At 40.1% G+C, this 18,226-nt stretch overlaps 2 protein-coding genes across 5 annotated transcripts in view; both read left to right on the top strand.

Annotated features, from left to right (window-relative positions):
• The first annotated feature begins 46 nt into the window (after positions 1-46).
• Positions 47-3,805, top strand: LOC103481756 (uncharacterized). 2 transcript variants are annotated; one of them, XM_008437486.2, is made up of 3 exons: positions 47-491; positions 581-805; positions 1,929-3,805. In XM_008437486.2, the coding sequence occupies exons 2-3, from the start codon at positions 688-690 to the stop codon at positions 3,137-3,139; spliced, it is 1,329 nt and encodes a 442-aa protein (XP_008435708.1). In that variant the 5' UTR covers positions 47-491; positions 581-687; the 3' UTR covers positions 3,140-3,805. The 2 variants fall into 2 exon arrangements, with proteins under 2 accessions (XP_008435708.1, XP_008435707.1); XM_008437485.2 differs by having other exon boundaries at positions 47-805.
• Positions 3,806-9,266: 5,461 nt separating this feature from the next.
• LOC103481754 (PH and SEC7 domain-containing protein 1-like) overlaps positions 9,267-18,226 on the top strand; it is a 78,169-nt gene continuing 69,209 nt past the window's right edge. For all 3 annotated transcript variants that reach the window (XM_017310850.2, XM_008437482.3, XM_008437479.3), the window contains exon 1: positions 9,267-9,638. The gene's annotated coding sequence lies outside the window, so the exon portion shown is untranslated. The remainder of the gene's footprint in view (positions 9,639-18,226) is intronic.

The raw sequence follows: 18,226 nt of genomic DNA, 5'->3' as shown, positions 1-18,226 counted from the left end.
GTGGTTAAAAGAGGAAGTGGTTTTTCGAATTACAGCTTTACTCGTCATTCATTGGTCAAAGTTATGGAAGTGACCGGATGTAGCAATGCTAGCTTAACTGGTTAAGTCTTCACAGAAAAACGTCTTAAACTCTGAATAAGACAAGTGTTTAATTTATGTCAGGCTCTAGGTTTAACAGTTTTGGTGAGGAAACCCCTTCTTTGTGTTTGTTTTGAACCACTGTGGTTATTTTATAGCTTGGTTTGCAGTAGAGAATGTAATTAGCTCTCACCAGCAAAGTGAATGCACACCATAGACTCCGCAGCTAACAGCATAAACTTTATCAGTGATTTAGACGTTGAAGCTTTAAAAAATTTTTTATTGTAACAACACGAATCCCCTCCGAGTTTGTGAGACTGTGCGGGAAGGACCACATCGTCCTCTAACCTTGTCCAGCTGAGGACCGAGAAGCTGGGGACAGTAACAGAGTGGACCCCGAACTACTGACCACGGTATCAGACTCTGCTACTGTTTACTGTTAGTGCACTTTAGGTACTAAAGGTACCGAGGGTGGGTGCCGAGTTATTATGTCTGGCGGCAGTTTCAGGAGCAGACAAACAGAAGATCTGGGCTGAAACCTTGTTCTACTAGAACATGTGGAAGTTGTAAACGAGGATTGTGGAAAGGAGAATCCCAGGTCCAGTGAGGATGACTGAGATGATGAAGGTTGAAGCAGATGAACCTGGAGGGTTCAGTTTAGAGCCACCCGTACCTGCAACATCCACATCAGAACTGGAGGAGGAAACGCAAGACGGCAAAGATCTCAGTAAGTGACACACATTGGTTTGTTTGGATTGAAAAATAATTAAATTGGGTCGCGGTCTGAAGAAAGAGTTCTCGAGTGATAAATGTGTTTTTCCATCATAACCTGGAGGCTTTCCCTAAACTGACATCTACTAAATTAAACTGACACTAGAACCAAAAAAATAGAATCCATTAGCATTACTCAGTACTAAGAACATTATATATTTGAGAATGAAACATTTTTCCATCTTTTTGAAGTTGTTTTGATGAGTTGTCCCAGAATACACCTTAAATGTTCAACTGTTGGAATATCCACTCTCACCAAGGGAATCCTGCTGCTATGTAGCATTTCAAGATGACTGAATGCTCCTACAGGCAGCTTCATTTGGACCAGGTAGCTCATACTGGACTATTTTTGTCCAGTATGACGTTGTTAAAATTCGTAATAAAGTTGTCTCACGACGTGAGTAATTAAGTGTTTAAAAATGCTGACAAACCTTTGGTGAAGTTCTTATTTATTTCTCAGTCGGTATAGATAAATAATAAACATAAATTTCCCTTAAATAGTAGAATTTGGTAACAGGTGGGGGACAGCACCATTTTATTTCGGTGACGTGTTCTAATATTTTTGGCAGAATTGGTGAATTTTGGTGAATTGTTTGAATCTGAACCAGTTTTTTTCTCCTTTAAACAGTAGTATGATGGCACTCAACAGAGCTACCACTGTCGCTGTGTAGGCTCCTTTTCGACACATAGATTGTATTACTGCTACATTACCTATATTTAGCTCAATTGACTGTAAATTTTACCAGAAAGTTTACCTTTACCATTAAATCTAATGTTTTAGATTTTCCTGTTTTGTATATCTCTTTCCTGTCCTATCAATCACATTTTGAGCCAGGTTCTCCTAGACCAGGGCTCCTCAGATCCAGACCATGTAAGCATTTTGAGGGTGACAGTTAAGTGGTTAACGACTACTTACATGATTGGATTGTAATGAATTCATTACTGAGCTTTGAGATTACATTTATTGGAAAGTGCTACTGTAGAAATAAATTGGAATTAAAAAAGGGATGCATTTTCTTTTTGTGTAAATTATCTGTTTAAAAGCATTTATTAATACCTGTGCATTTAATTGTTTCTAGTCCATCAGATGTTGGTGATCAAGAAAGAAGTTCCCCATGACTGGAACCCCGCTTTGGACCTGCAAGACCAACAGCCCCCCCACACTAAGGAGGAAGATAAGGAACTATGGGTTCATCAGAAGGAAGAGCAACTTACTGTGAAGAGTGAGAATGAAGAGAAACCTCAGTTATCAGAGCTTCATCAGATTGAAACTGAAGACGAAAGGAAGACAAAAACTGGAGGACAGAACTGTAGAGGACCTGAATCAGGCAGAAAAGCAGCAGCTGTATTACGCTCTTCACAGCAAAGTAAGGTGATGGTGAATAAAAGAGCTAAAAGACCGAAACTGCGTTCCAAACGTGCCTCTCAGATTAGTGCGCACATAGGAGAGAAACCGTTTGGTTGCAATATTTGTGGCAAAAGATTCAGGCACAAGCCTTATGTTAAGCTGCACATGATGATTCACACTGGAATAAGAGAACATAGCTGCGATTTTTGTGGTAAAGGCTTTAAAGAAAAACGTTGTCTTCAGACACACATGAGACTCCACACTGGAGAGAAACCATTTGCCTGTGATGATTGCGGCAGAAGGTTTCACGCAAAGACAAGTCTGAGGAGTCACTTGGAGGTCCATTCCCAAGAAAATCCATTTTCTTGTGATGTTTGCGGGTCAAGATTTAAAAGGAATGGAAATCTTAAAAAGCACATGAGGATCCACACCGCAGAGAGACCTTTTGTTTGTAGTGTTTGCAGTAAAGGATTTTCACAGCAAATTCACCTAAAAAGCCACATGACTGTTCACACGGGTGAGAAGCCGTTCATCTGTAGGGTTTGCAGTAAAGAATTTTCGCGACAAGGAAATCTAAAGAGGCACATGAGTGTTCACACAGGAGAGAAGCAGTTTATTTGTGGTGTTTGCAGTAAAGGATTTTCAAAGCAAAACTATCTCAAAAATCACATGGAGTCTCACACTGCACCATTTAGTTGCAGCGACTGCGGTAAATGTTTCATGGAGGAAATGCAGTTGAAGCAGCATATGAGACTTCACACCGAAGAGCGTCCGTTTGGTTGTGACGTCTGTAAAATCCGGTTTAACAAAAAATATAATCTTAACAGTCACATGAGGCTCCATCTCGGGGAAAAACCGTTTGTCTGCAGAGTTTGTAGTAAAGGATTTTCACGACATGGAGATCTGAAGAAACATATGTGTGTTCACGAGGGTTTTAGCTAAAGATTGTTTTTCATTGTATTTTTATTTGACTGTCCATCTAGTGTTTCTATGGGCACAGCTTTTATTTCTGGGCTGGTAAAAGTTTTAATGCCTTCTGTCTTTTATTATAACACATTTTTGAAAATAAATTCCGATAGTTTCACAAAAATTACTTACGAAACACAAATTTGATACAGTTTCTTAAACGTGTACGAAGATGAAGCGAAAGATGTTTGCAGGATCCCACCGGCGGATCGGATCACATGACGTGCAATAAAGTGGATCACTGGGTCACTATCGTCAATTTCACTTGGAAGAGCAGAACTTAAACTCTGTGATTAAAAAATATCAAATTATAAAGGTTAAAACATTGATGAGATGAGCAGGTTTGTGTTTTTTTTGTCAAATTGTTACCCCATTTGAAACGCCTGTTAAATTACTCTGTGATGAATATACCCGAGAGTTCTGAAGTGGACCAGGTGGGGGCGCCAAATATCGCCGAGCCAGAGGTCAACCCAGTGAACTGTTACACATCAAGATGGGTCAATATTTATCTGACATAGCAGCAAACTGTTACACTCATTTCAAGAGATTAATACCAACTTTCCTGATCTTCTGTATTTGGTTATGTTTTTTGTTTATTTTGTTTTGAAGAGCAGATAAAATAAAAAATCAGCTTTAAATACAGATTTTCCTTGGAAACATTTTTATATATTTATTGTGTATTTTAATTTAATTGTCCACATGTTCCTAATTTGAAATCTGTTTAATTTTTCAAGTTCCAAAGCAGTTTTTTAAAAATTGTTTTTTAGTTTCTGTACTGTAACAAATGGCACTTGTTTTTACAGTTTGGAGTCCTGAAATGTTAATAAAATAGAGATAAATGTATATCAGTTCACACAAGTGAAGTTGTACTGAAAATAAAATCCCAAACACTAAGAGATAGAAACATAATTTGAAATCAGAAGTCAAATCAAATCTATTTAGGCGAAGGGGGGGGTCACCCTGGACAGGTTGCCAGTCTGTCACAGGGCAACACAGAGACACACAGGACACACAACCATGCACACACACACACCTAGGGGCAATTTAGACAGACCAATTAACCCAACAGTCATGTTTTTGGATTGTGGGAGGAAACCGGAGTACCCGGAAAAAACCCATGCATGCACAGAGAAAACATGCAAACTCCATGCAGAAAGACCCCAGGCCGGGAATTGAACCCGGAACCTTCTTGCTGCAAGGCAACAGCTCTACCAACTGCGCCACTGTGCAGCCCACCTTATTTAATCCTAGCTAAGCAAACATAAATTTATTTTACTTGAAACAATTTCAGTGTTTAATTATTAAAACAAGCCCAAGGGACATATTTTATGTCCGATAAACTCCCTTTTTTTATAGTCTTTTAAATTGCATTCAAAAGTCATGTTTTAAAACTGATTAAAAAAATCTGTTTGCAAGAAAAATTTATTTAATAAAAATTTAATAGGCAGATTTGCCCCCCTAACATACATGTGACTATCCACCGACTCAGACAAGAACAATAACTGCTGATGTTAAGAGAACCTAATGAAATATTGTTCATAGTTCATCACTTAAGATCTTCACTGCCCCAACTGAACTAGTTCACATTCAGTTAAGGTTTCCATAAATAATGTGCTGAAACTTGAAGAACATTTATTTGTTATCTTCACTTCTTTTTTAAATGCACATTAGTAACACCAAGAAGAAAGGAGTTCAAATATTGATCCAAGATAGATAGATAGATACTAAGGCTTCTTCTTTACACCGTTTTATGAGATTTAATGGCTGTATGAAATGCTAAATGACACTGCCCTCTGCTGGACAACATCTGAATTTGTAATGAGTTTTCTATTATACTAGCAGAAGCAGGAATGGTCGTCGGTGTTTAGCACAGTTTCTCATACCAGCTGAGGGCAACAGAAGAGCTTTATTGACTTTGTGGACAAAACTTGGACAACTTGGTTCTTTTGTTAAATAGTTATGCAGTTTTGACCACAGTAAATCGATTTTATCCTTACTTTCTCATGTCTTCCGGGTCAGTTCACTTAATTTCTTTTTTTTTGATGTACCGTGTAAAGAAAAGCAAATAGGTCAAATCTAGTTATTAACCCTTTTTAATTACAATTTTTTTCCTGCAAAATAAGTGCATAGATTTCAATCCTTGGACCTCCCTAACACATGATATTTATGATATATTACATTTTATGTTGGTTATGTTCAGTGGTGGAGAAAGTACTCAAAAAATTTACTTAAGTAAAAGTACAACTACACAGACAAAAATGTACTCAAGTAAAAGTCAAAGTACCACATTAACATTTTACTTAAGTAAAAATAAAAAAGTACTGGCTTTTAAAAATACTTAAGTATTAAAAGTAAAAGTACTCGCTGAAAGCATTACCTAATCGCTAATATCATTAAGTGTACCGATCGTATTTAATTTCAATACATCAATAATGTGCCATTTTAATGAACAGCCACAGATAAAGCCTGTTTTTATTGAGTTTACTCTGTAACATAGTTTAGACTTAGATATGTGATTCTATGCATCATCATTTCAGGGATGGAAACATCTTGTCTCCTGTCCTAACATAACATGAACTTCACTTTTTTTGCCACACATTTATTTTGAAAGAAATCCAACTGGCAGTGGAGGACATGGAACCAAGGAGCCTCGTAGCAGAGTTGTAGTCTGGACCACTGAACCCAAGACCAAATCAAATCCAGCACCCCGTACTACATGACAATAACATTAAATTTACCTATCAAAATTGCTTCTCAAATTGATCTGAAAGATCCACTTTCCCATAAAAACACCTAGATATGAAATACTTAGAGCTGAAATAAATTTAACCAGTGACAATTCAAACTCTTCTTCATTCTGTTTTGCTTTCATCTCTGTGCCACAATCCACAGAGGTCTCCTGCCATCCCTAAAGAAATAACGCCCTGTGCGGTTCCCCATATTGCCAATGTCAGAAATATAATTGTCTGCACCATTAAACATAGCAATTAACAACGCTCAACTATGAACACTGTCCAAGGCCCAATAAGCAAGAAGTAGGAGCAGGAGGAAGTAGAACCAAGCAGGAGGAGCACCGTGACTGTTCTCATCCTCCCTCCTGCTGCAACGTCTGCCACCATGACAGGAGATGAAAACAAAGAGCAATGAGCATGCTCTGTGTTGCTACGTTCTTGTTTTATTTATTCGCCAATATAAAGATATTTCAATGAAATAAAATAGCTACTGCAGTGTACGCAGAGCATTACAAGAACAAAGAACGGCTCTCACTGAGGCTTCAGCACTATAGGACTTGGTCAAGATCCGTCCAGAAGAATCAGGTCGTTCCTGAATGTCATATTACTATATTGCACTTTGGTCACAGCGTTGTCCCATATCTGCGACATGTCAGTCAACACCTCCACACAGTAATTCAGCGCATGAGTGACAACTGTTTTTCATCGCAGATGCAACATGTCTCTCTGTACAGCTAGCTTTGCTAGCATCACGTCCACGGAGCTTACCTTTCTTTAAGCTTTCCTTCCAAGTGACGCTAAAAGTTGGACGAAGCCCCTCCGTCTGTGAAAGCGAAGCGCTGCTGATTTTACATGTCGCCATATCTTATGATTTATGCAGCGCTATTATATTACTGCCGCTCAGAGGAAACCACTGCGCATGTCTGGAGCTCCGCGTGCGAGTAAAGGTGGAGCCGATGGGTGACAACAGACACTAAGTCACGTTATTGCTTGGATTTTACGGCGCCACCTTAAATCCCTGAACTTCACATTTTAACGGAAAAAAAGAGCAACGAGACTTGGATGTAACGAGTAACGCGACAGTTTTGTAGAAATGTAGTGAAGTAGAAAGTACAGATACTTGCTGTAAAATGTAGTGGAGTAAAAGTAGAAAGTACCCATTATTAAATCTACTTAAGTAAAGTACAGATACACGAAAATTGTACTTAAGTACAGTAACGACGTACTTGTACTTCGTTACTTCCCACCACTGGTTATGTTAGTGAAAATACAGTTTTTATACTTGGCAACAATTGTTGCTGGTGGGAAACAGCATAGTCTAAATTACACAAATATGGCCTATTTATACATATAAAAAATAGGAAAAATCATGAATGCATAACCTATTATAACAAAGAATGGTTACAAGAGTGTTCAGAAATATCTTAGAAACATAAAGATTCAATGCCACATCCTGCAGATGTCATTGTCTCAAAGTGCCAAGCGACCTTTGACCTCATTTAGTTATCTCAGCAATGAGGCAAAATCAGGTGAAAATGTTAGTATGAACAAATCTGCATCTGAGAGGACATTCCCCCTGTCCCACCAGACCAGGCACAAGACCTTTGCCCTAGTTTCAGGCGTGGCGTCTTCTTGTAGTCATAATTCAGTGCACAGGCCACATTTTGTGTAAAGGGTCGGCTTTTGGGGAGGGGGAGGTGAAATAGGAGAGGATTTCAACTGTGGGATGTAGAAGACATCATTTTGAGGTTCCTTCAGGTCTAGAAGATCTAAAACAGCTGATATTTTTAAGCTGTTTTGAACAGCAAGACATATAGAATAAGCAGTAAACCAATGGACACATATATACTGCTGCTGTCTATGTATTACGCTAGCGGCAACAATTGTTGCCACACTTACATTCACTCTTCTTATGATTGAAAGATGAATGAATTTTCCTTATATATCAGTAGAAGATACTTGAAAGAACATATGTACAAAATATTTTATTTATATTTGTTTATTTAAATATTTTACTGACTTCCTCTTCTTCAGGTTTGTGACAGACATTTACCTCCAGCGTCACAGACAGGAAGTTAAGAGGTCTGGTCATGTGACCTTTCACACTCGATGCATGAAATTGATACTGCTTTGAGTAGACACTCTATTATTTGATTGAAAAACTTAAATTAGTTGCTAAAAGTCAAAACAATTATTTTTAGAGGTTCCATAAATGTCTGGCAACAATTGTTGCCGGTGGAATTAAACGGGTTAAGTACACTTACGGTGTTTCAACTGCAGCTCTGAACCTTTTTTACTCAGAACTTGTTTTTCCCTGATCTTTTCCTTCCCTGTTGTTGGTGTAAAATCTTGCTGCCTGTTTTATTTCTGTCAGTTGAGAAGATTGCTCAGTCTGTTTCTGCGATGTAGGGAGTGGTGCTGTTGCACACAAAGTCCAGAATGTCATCAACAAACAGAGAAATCAGACTGGTACACCGCTGTTATCAGACCGTTTCATAGCAGTGTGTGGTTTAAAAGCAGAGTAAAGACGATATAAACTTTAAATTATCCACCAGTCTGAGTGTCTGTGGGAGAGAGGAAAAGGCTCCTGCTGAGGACATAAAAAGCTGTTATTTTCAGCATTACGCGTGTAACCAGTGGTTCTGCATTCAGTCTCTCCTAACGCCAATATTTCAGGTTTCTATGTGCTGGCCCAAAGCTAATAATGGTTCTCACTTAGCCACCGATTTGAAGAACACATCATCAGGGTCCAGTAAGTGCAGTTCACCCCCTGGTGGATCAGAGCTCTTTTGGCATCAGGACGAACATGCTATTACTCATACTAGCATTTTATTATTATTATTATCTTTTTATTTTATTCTGCTGTGTCTTGTGTTTTGTTCTGTTTTATCTTATGTCACCCAATCTAAAGCACTTTCCTCAACCTTGTGATCATTGTAAATGTATTATTATTATTATTATTATTATTATTATTATTATTATTATTATTATTATTATTATTATTATTATTATTATTATTATTATTATTATTATTGTTGTTGTTGTTGTTGTTATTACTACACCACACTTGATTTGTGCGTCTATAGCTGCAAGCTATAAAACATGTACTGATGATACAGAGTTCAAAGCAGATATTAAAAAAAGGGAGAATACTGTATAAAAGTAAATTAAATTCTGCTCTGGACCTTAGAAAATCTTGGACCGCCTCTGCCTATTATAAAGACCGAGAAAAAAAATAAAAGAGAAGATACCACAACAAACCTAACAAAGATGCAGGTCCAACAGTGTCCAAACAATTATTACATCTTATTTTTTTCAGCTCATATGAAGAGGGAGGAACTGGGCATGCCCAACCCGACGGAGGAGGAGGAGGAAGAGGAGGAGGAAGAGGCTGCGATCAGAGCAGCGGAGTGGTGGAGTTTTCTGACAGCAAAATGCTGCCGATGATCTGTCTGCTTCACTGCATCAAGTCTGTTTACACTTGACAGGAAGCGGACCCTAACCCCCCCACACACACCCCATTCCCTCTGCCCTGCAAACACACACCCAAACACCCGGTGTGACACACACTCACACACACACGCATACACACACCGTGACTGGGAGCGGATAAATGTGGACCGCAGTGGTACCGACAGCGTGCAGCCTGCAGCAGAGCGCGATGCAACAGCATCTCATCATCTGTGGCGCCGGGTAGCCGCTGCTGATGCTGAGGCTCCAGAGACACGCAGCAGCGGGATCTGGTGAGTACAGCGTCCCTTAGCCGCAGCCACACGGCACCCAGATGGGGATTTTTTTTTTTTATGTTATCGTCTGTTAACTGGGTGATTGTCGTCGCGCTGCATCACTGAAACACCGAACCGGACCTGCAGAACACAGAACTGGCCCGTTAAAAAGGTCATATATGCGCACACACACTCGCATACACACCGCGCAAACAGCCGTGTCTGTGACGCATCTTGTGCAGAGCCCCACTCAAGTTTTGTCCTTGGCAGACAAAGTTGGCGCTGCGTGGATCGCCTGATCTAAGGTGAAAGCGTACGTGAGGAGATTGTAGATAACACGGGGAGACGCATGTAAGTCCCCCCCCCCACACACACACACACAAAACAAATGAGTTAAAGGATGTTTGGAGGATCTATAAGGATTTTCACAAGCATTTTCTATCAAACGACAAGCTGAAAAGTGTTGCAACGCGGTGCTGCAACGCAACAATGATCTGATCTGGAATCAGACTTCTGGCGCCATTCACAGACGGGACTTGATAAAATGGTGAATAATACAGCAAGAAAACAATCAGTGTATTGTTAAAACAAACAGATCAAAGGGTCCAAACAAAGCAGCAGGTTGTCAGTCCGGATACAAATACAGGTGAACATGAATCAATCAGAATGTCATAGAAAACATTGATTCTGATTCTATGTGTCTGAAGCATATAGATTCATGCATATATCACACAGACTGATATATTATTTTAGATGATTGTTGGATTACAGCCAATAAAAAAAAAAAATGTTTGTTGCAGAAGTCAGGGTTTCCCTTCAGTGTATTTTAAGCCTGGCGGGCCACCAGGCTGAGCATTGCTTTTTTTTTTTTTTAAAGAAAGTCTTTTTAAAATATTTGCATTTTTTAAGACTTTATAGTTGGTGTTCAGGTATTAATCTCCCAATCTTTCAATAACACATAATTATCAAGTGGTATTTTAAAATTTCCTGTCAACTTTAAACATTTTTAAACTCAAAAACACGGCGGGTGGCTGGGTGAATGACTAGCAGGTTTTCTGGGGGAAACCTTGGAAATTTAATATTTTGGCCACGATGTGATGGGCAGAAAACTGCTGACTTGTCATCTGTCCAGCAAACAGTCAATGACAAACCGCACAAGTAAGGGGAGCCGCAGAATATCTGTCTCTTCAAAGATTCCTGCATGTGTGCATGGAAAGTTGAGTGGAGTGAAAAACTTTGGTTTAAAAGAAGTGCTCTATCAGGAAGGACTGTGAAGCAAAGCCCCTTCAAGATTAAATGGCAAATAAATTACAAGTACCATTTACAGGTGAAATAATCTGTCAGTGGAACAAGTACTTTTTCATTGATGTTAAGGAATTATTGACTTAAAACAAACTTCTATATCTTGCTGAAAAGTTACATCCAAGTTAGATTTGTTTTATTTCAAGTGTAGCGAGATATTTGCAGTAGAATCTAGACCAGAAATATTTGGTACCATTTTGTGTTTTTAACAGAGGTTGGCAGTGATTTCAGCAGGCGATCATTTATTAGATGTCTGTCTAATAAAAACATGTCTGTCTGTTGTTTTCCTCTTCAGTCATATGGAGATGAAGGTTATTGTGATTTTGAATTTCTGGCGGTTTAAAATTTTGTCCAAGTGAATTGTGGGAATCACTGGGAAACCGAGCAGCATTTAAGCTACATGTGGATTTTGATGCTTTTTACTCATAATAAATGAATCGAATGTAGAGATCTGCATCTGAGGACTTTTCACCGAATGTTGAACACCAAAGGTCCGATCTGGACCATGGAGGACGGCCAGAAACATTTTGTCTTCTTTTGTTGCCATTTATTTGTCCCTCATCCAGGACTCAGTCTGAACCTGGCCTCCGGTTAATGGGGGTAGAAAATGGCTTTACATATCAGTAATTTTTGTTGGAGAATCATTTATTTACTAGAGATTTTTTGTTTTTTATTGCTGAAAACACCCAGAAATACGGTTTTGTTTTCCAGTCTTGTGTATTGTTTTTTTTCCTGCTCTGCATCGTAGCATTACTGTTTTGCTTGCTGGACTCTGTTCTTGGGTTTGACTCTAAAATACTTTTATATGTAGAGGATTTAATGCTCAACTCAGTGACAGGTTCCTGTCTGTCTGTGGGTCCAAAACAATCCCAAATCACCAGCCCTCCACCACTGTGCTTTTACTGTTGATAAAAAGTGTTTGTGTTGGTTGGTTTTCTACTGACATGATGTCTCTATTTCTCTATAACATTAAACATGCTAACTGAGAGTCTAGGACGGATTATTTCAATGGTTTGTAGTTCTGTGAGCATCTTTGGGTGGATTTACTGAGAAGTCCACTGGAAAGATTCTCTGTAATCCTCAATGTTTTCTATTTATGAATGATTGTTCTCCCTCATCTACGATTTCTTCCCACAGTTATGTGCAGTTTCAGTTTCTTTTCGGCTTATGCCTCACCATCTTGGGTTTGAGTTAATGAGTGAAACATAGAAGCTCTACGCTGTAATCCATCCATCCATCCATCCATCCATCCATCCATCCATCCATCCATCCATCCATCCATCCATCCATCCATCCATCCATCCATCCATCCATCCATCCATCCATCCATCCATCCATCCATCCATCCATCCATCCATCCATCCATCCATCCATCCATCCATCCATCCATCCATCCATCCAACCATCCATCCATCCATCCATCCATCCATCCATCCATCAAAATAAATGTGTATTTGCTGCTAAAGACAACCCAACCACTTACTTTAACAAAGGAATAATCAGTGTTATTTACTCGACCTACACGGCCAGAGTATTTTATGTGATCAAATAACCACCAAATTTCACTTCACTGGTTAATGTCTAATACAACTTATTAGACAAAAACTACAAAGCGACACAGAGGAAATGTTTTTATTTAAGGTTGAGTCACGTAGAAACCTAGTCCACTGAATAAAGTTCAGTGAATTTGACGAGGATGAAATGTGTTTGTCATGAAAAAGAAGCAGGATGCAAAGATGTTTTGATGGCCTGATTTAATGCTGCAGCAGCAAACACAGTTGGCCCTAACAATGTTTGGGTTTCCATTAGTTGTTATTGATCCATTGAGATGCTAAGCCATCCTTCTCTGCAGAGAAACAGCATTAGTGACCAGAGAAGTCTTGAATTGCTGTGTTTTTTTTTCTCTCTCCTTCCCACGTCTGTTTTCATTCCTCCCTACACTCTCCCACTCTTTACTTCCTCCCACCAGTCCACGGTTAATCTTTTTTCATCCCTCTCTCTCAACTTTACGTTGCTTACCCCCCCACCTTACCAGCTTTCAGGTCGCGATGTATTTTCAGCTCAGGAACACACATTTTCCTAATTGTGCTGTTAGGAGTGTTTAGGAGGCGAGCGTTCTGGCAGTGGAGAGGAGCCGTTTAAGGGTTTGGAGATGGGATGCAGCTTGAGAGGCGATGGCGAGCGTTAGCATTTGACGATCCTGCTGCATCTCCCTGCAAAGACTGGCCGTCCGCCGCGAGCCGCTCCAATCTGCGAGGTTCTCTCTCTGTGTGCTGCTGGCTGCGGTGCAGATGGAGAGCTTTGCAGCAGCCTGGATCATGTGTGATTAATGAAACACAAATCTGTCGTAGAAGCGCTTTATTCCTCGCTGCGTGCTGAAAACGCCTTCTCGTTTTGTCACTTTGGTCTCTCAGTAACAGTCTGCTGTCGGTGTGGGGATCGTTCTTGGCTGTTTGGTAACTTTTCAGTGCCAGGAATTGATTATTTTTTCTTCTTCTTCTCATGCTCAATAACCCACAGCATCCTGCTAAGGTGTCCAACTGCAAGTGATTTCATGCTTTATCTGATGCCGGGCAGCGGAGTTACATAAGTCACCTCTAAATAATTTGACTGCCTTGACATGAAGTATTTTTAACAGACATTTAGAAAATGTGACTCAGGAAGTGCAGTTGTCGATCTGCCAATAATGGCGATCTGATCTTCAGGGCTGATAGCGAAGGGCTGGCATGAGATTAATCAATCAAACCTTATTTATGGAGCTTTTTTCATTCAAATAACTGTAGGTTGAAAAGAAACAGACGGCAGTGGAACAGAGGCCTCAGTTACGGGTTCGAGTCCCGGCCTTTTGACCTTTGCCGCATGTCTTCCTCCCTCTCTCACTTTCCTGTCTGATCTCTCTCAAATAAAGGCCACCAGGGCCAAAACAATCCATAAAAGAAGAAGATAGAGACATGAAAACACCAAAGAACTAAAACAACAAAACTGATGACAAACTGAGGGAATGCAATTATGTAGTGAGGAAACTACAAATTTATTAAAACTGATGAAGAAACTAAAATTCTAAAAACACGGACATGAGAAAAACAAAGATATCTAAGATAAACCTCTAAATAATTTTGGATACAGTACAAATCAAATATATATAACTACACTACCTGTTTCATTATTAAATACGTAAAACAAATAAAGTGATAAAATAAATCTTGATTGAGTTATTGATTTAGGAGTGACACTGAGTGCAGTGAAAGTCTTCCTCGCCTGCCTCCATCTCACCTGGTCCTTCGTTGCTTTAATTGCTGCATCAATCATCTCCATGTCCTCCTTCACCATCAGTCTTTCCTGGACAGGCTGGTCTTTTCCTCCATCTCAGATACCCTTAAAATGTCTCCATCTCCAAACCATCTCAGCTTTGTAAATGATAAATACGTTTGACTGACAATAACCAGTTAAAACACCTTAAGATCAATTCTTAATGCATCAATATCCAAATCTGAGACTTTTCAAACGCTGTGAATATGAGCTTGGAACTCCTTAGTGCTTGTTCTCCTGAACTCTGAAGTATCTGTAACTTCAGTCAGAAAGAGTAGAAAGCAAATCATTAAACAAGCAGCAGGGCTGCACAGTGGCGCAGTTGGTAGAGCTGTTGCCTTGCAGCAAGAAGGTTCTGGGTTCAATTCCCGGCCTGGGGTCTTTCTGCATGGAGTTTGCATGTTCTCCCTGTGTATGTGTGGGTTTTCTCCAGGTACTCCAGTTTCCTCCCACAGTCCAAAAACATGACTGTTAGGTTAATTGGCCTCTCCAAATTGCCCCTAGGTATGAGTGTGTGTGTGCATGGTTGTGTGTCCTGTGTGTCTCTGTGTTGCCCTGCGACAGACTGGCAACCTGTCCAGGGTGTACCCCGCCTCTCGCCCGAAACATTGGCTGGAGATAGGCACCAGCACCCCTCCCGACCCCACTGAGGGAAAAAGGGTGCAAGAAAATGGATGGATGGATAAACAAGCAGCTCCACATTTAACTAAAGCCTCTGCACTGGGTTGAGATCATCTATCTAATGCTCTCAAATGTGACGAATCGAGTATTGTCAGAACTCGAATGTGTTCTGTGAGTTTCTCTCTCTGAAACTTTAGTTTTGTCCCGACAGAGTTGAAGAACATTTATATTTAGAGTACAATTAAAAAGTGCATCAACAGACACAGCGATATAGAGTGGTGTGTCATCAGCAAAGCTGCAAGGATTTGTGCTTTGCTCCCTGAAAAGATATTTATATAGAAAAATATGGCCTTGAGGTGTGCCACAGTTTAAAGCAGCAAATTTCAGATAATCAGTTACCCCAGTTAATTATTTTTTATCAGTGTAAATTAATTTCACCCTCTTTCGGACAGTTTGATAGATTCCCTTCAGTTTTAGTAGAAACATAGCAGAAAAATCTTACTGCTGCTAAAGTAAGACGTGCTCCTCTAATACTTTGACTAAACTTTGGGCTGCAAGGGAAACTTTAATCTTTACTGAAAACATGTAACTAACATTTGATGTACGGACCTAAAAGAGTTATCAGTCTGTGGCAGTTTGACCTGGTTGATGGACAAGAGTCTGTGTGCGTGTGCGCGCGTGTGTGTGCGTGTGTGCGCGCGCTTGAACTGAGTGGAGCCCAATCTTGAGACTGGAGTTGTCACAAGGCACTGATAAGAAAATCAGAAACTGATTGTGGTGCAACTACAGCAACAAGTTGGGAAGACTTATTATTTGACCAAATATGGACTTCCTTTAGATCACGGGTGTCCAACTCCAGTCCTGGAGGGTCGCTGTCCTGCAGCTTTTAGATGTGCCTCAGCTGCACCGCACCTGAATAGAATAATTAGGTCATTAGCAAGGCTCTGGAGAACTTATCTACACAAGAAGGAGGTAATTAAGCCATTTCATTCCAGTGTTTTTGTTCCTGTGGCTCATCTAAAACCTGCAGGACAGCGGCCCTGGAGGACTGGAGTTTGACAGCCCTGCTTTAGAGCATCTGACAAATAAACATCCGCTGAGACTCAACAATGACCCTTTTTAAAGTTATTAAAAAGACTTTAAAATGCTGTTTTTATGATGAAATTAAACTAAATTACCTGATTTTCATTGTCAAACAAATTTCAAAAGTATGTATAATTTTCCTTACACCTCACAGCTGTGCAGCCCTTGGTGTTGACCAAATCCCTGTAAATAAATGTAACGTGACCAAGGTGTACCTATAAGGCAGAAAAAAGGGAACATAAAAGTAAAAGGTCAGAGGAAAAATTAGTTCTGCAGTGGCCTTCTCAATGGTGGCCAAAGTACAAATGTAAAGAAGGAGTGCATTTCAAAAATGTTGGAGTTCTTCACTGTCGATGTGTGGAGATGAACATTCAACCTCAGTTCTTCACTCGTCACTCCACCGAGTTTATTTTTAAAACCTCATCAATCAATGAGCTCCATTGTTCATCTCTCTTGGACTCTCAAGTTCACCCAGGATCATCGGCGCTGGCTGATGGAGTCAATCAGCCTTAACGTCCTAATCCAATTGTCCTTAACTTTATTTATTTTGAAATAGAGCAGCGGAGTCGCTGACGAAAGCATCGCAGCTCCAGGAGACTCTCATCTGCATCTGCTGTAGTGCTGACTCCGCTGAAAGGTTGGCTTGGTCCGACTTGGTGCAGTCTGCAGAGAGACGGGCTGCTGCTGCTGCGGCTCAGAATCTGTCCCGTCTCGTGTTTCTAGAAAGCTGCGTGATCCCGGTTTCTGAGTGACAGGCTGCTAAACATGAGGAGGGGGAACCCCCAAACGCATAAGCTATATATTTACATGAACTTTTCCGTTATGTGACAGTAATTCAGACTAAGCTTTTCCTTTTTTCAGTAGACGAAGATTTTTATCCATTTTTATGTTTGAAGAAAAACAGGGAAGCTGTGTTGGTTTTTTGCTGCAAGAGGGACTGGTGCACTTCACAAAATAGGTGACATCAAGTGGAAATGTAAAAACAGCAGATAAAGATGTTGGCCTGGAAGTTAAAGCTTGAGCATAAATTGGCCTTCAAATGGTCAACGACACCAGACACACAATCAGATCAGCAAACTGCTGTCTGTGGGAGTTTGTGGAAAATTACCCAAAACATTTGATCCAAGTCATACAGGTTAAAATGTAATTCTACCAAATTACACAGAGAAATTATGCAAACTTCCAAATTTGAAGAAATCTAGTTTAACAGACCAAAAAAAGGGGGAAAGTTTAATCTGATTTCAGTGACACAGAAACAAAATTTGCCTTTTTTTTTTCTTTTTTTACAGGACATCTAAATATATGGCTTCACTTGTCTGCTAGTTTAGATTTCAGTTTTATTTCTTGCTGGAAAACTGTATTTGCTGCAGTTGTTGTTTCTCAGAAACAATCATGGTTGGTGATTTTCTGCAGTCTTGCTGATGTTTCATTGAGCTGTGACTTTATTTGGATAAATGAGCTGCTGGTTTCAAGGACGAAGCAGAGGTCAAAAGAGACAGCACCGCTCTGTCTAGTTATGGATTAGACCAGCAGGATGCAGGCGTGACTGAACCACACCGCCCACGTTTTGTCTGATTTAAGTTAGGATATAAAAGCTCATAAAGGAGGTCAAAGAAATAAAACTGAACTCAGGCAACAATGTAAACAAACTGGCTGCACAAACAAACATAACTGACCTAACAAAGAAATGACACACAGGGGTTTATATAGGGCTGCACAGTGGTGCAGTTGGTTGAGCTGTTGCCTTGCAGCAAGAAGGTTCTGGGTTCAATTCCCGGCCCCGGTCTCTCTGCATGGAGTTTGCATGTTCTCCCGGTGCATGTGTGGGTTTTCTCCGGGTACTCCGGTTTCCTCCCACAGTCCAAAAACATGACTGTCAGGTTAATTGGCCTCTCCAAATTGCCCCTATAGGTGAGAGTGTGTGTGTGTGCATGGTTGTGTGTCCTGTGTGCCTCTGTGTTGCCCTGCGACAGACTGGCGACCTGTCCAGGGTGACCCCGCCTCTCGCCCAGTACACCAGCTGGAGATGGGCACCAGCAACCCTCCCAACCCCACTGAGGGACAAGGGTGTAAGAAAATTGATGAATGGATGGGTTTATATACTGGCTGATCAGACCAATTAAGACACAATAGGGGTAACTAAACAGAATACAATTACAAACACAAAAACAAATAACAGTACAGCTAAGTTTGACTAACTAAAGACTCACAAAATGAAAATCAAAAATGTTATAGTTTAAATACTAATATTTACTTAAATACAAAACTTATCTAAATAAAGAAACTACAAA

The sequence above is a fragment of the Poecilia reticulata genome, chromosome 19 (genome assembly GCF_904066995.2).
Source record: "Poecilia reticulata chromosome 19, P_reticulata-male-v2, whole genome shotgun sequence".
Classification (NCBI taxonomy): Eukaryota; Metazoa; Chordata; class Actinopteri; order Cyprinodontiformes; family Poeciliidae; genus Poecilia; species Poecilia reticulata.
The sequence above is the reverse complement of the archived record's forward strand: the minus strand, read 5'-3'. Positions and strand labels throughout refer to the sequence as shown.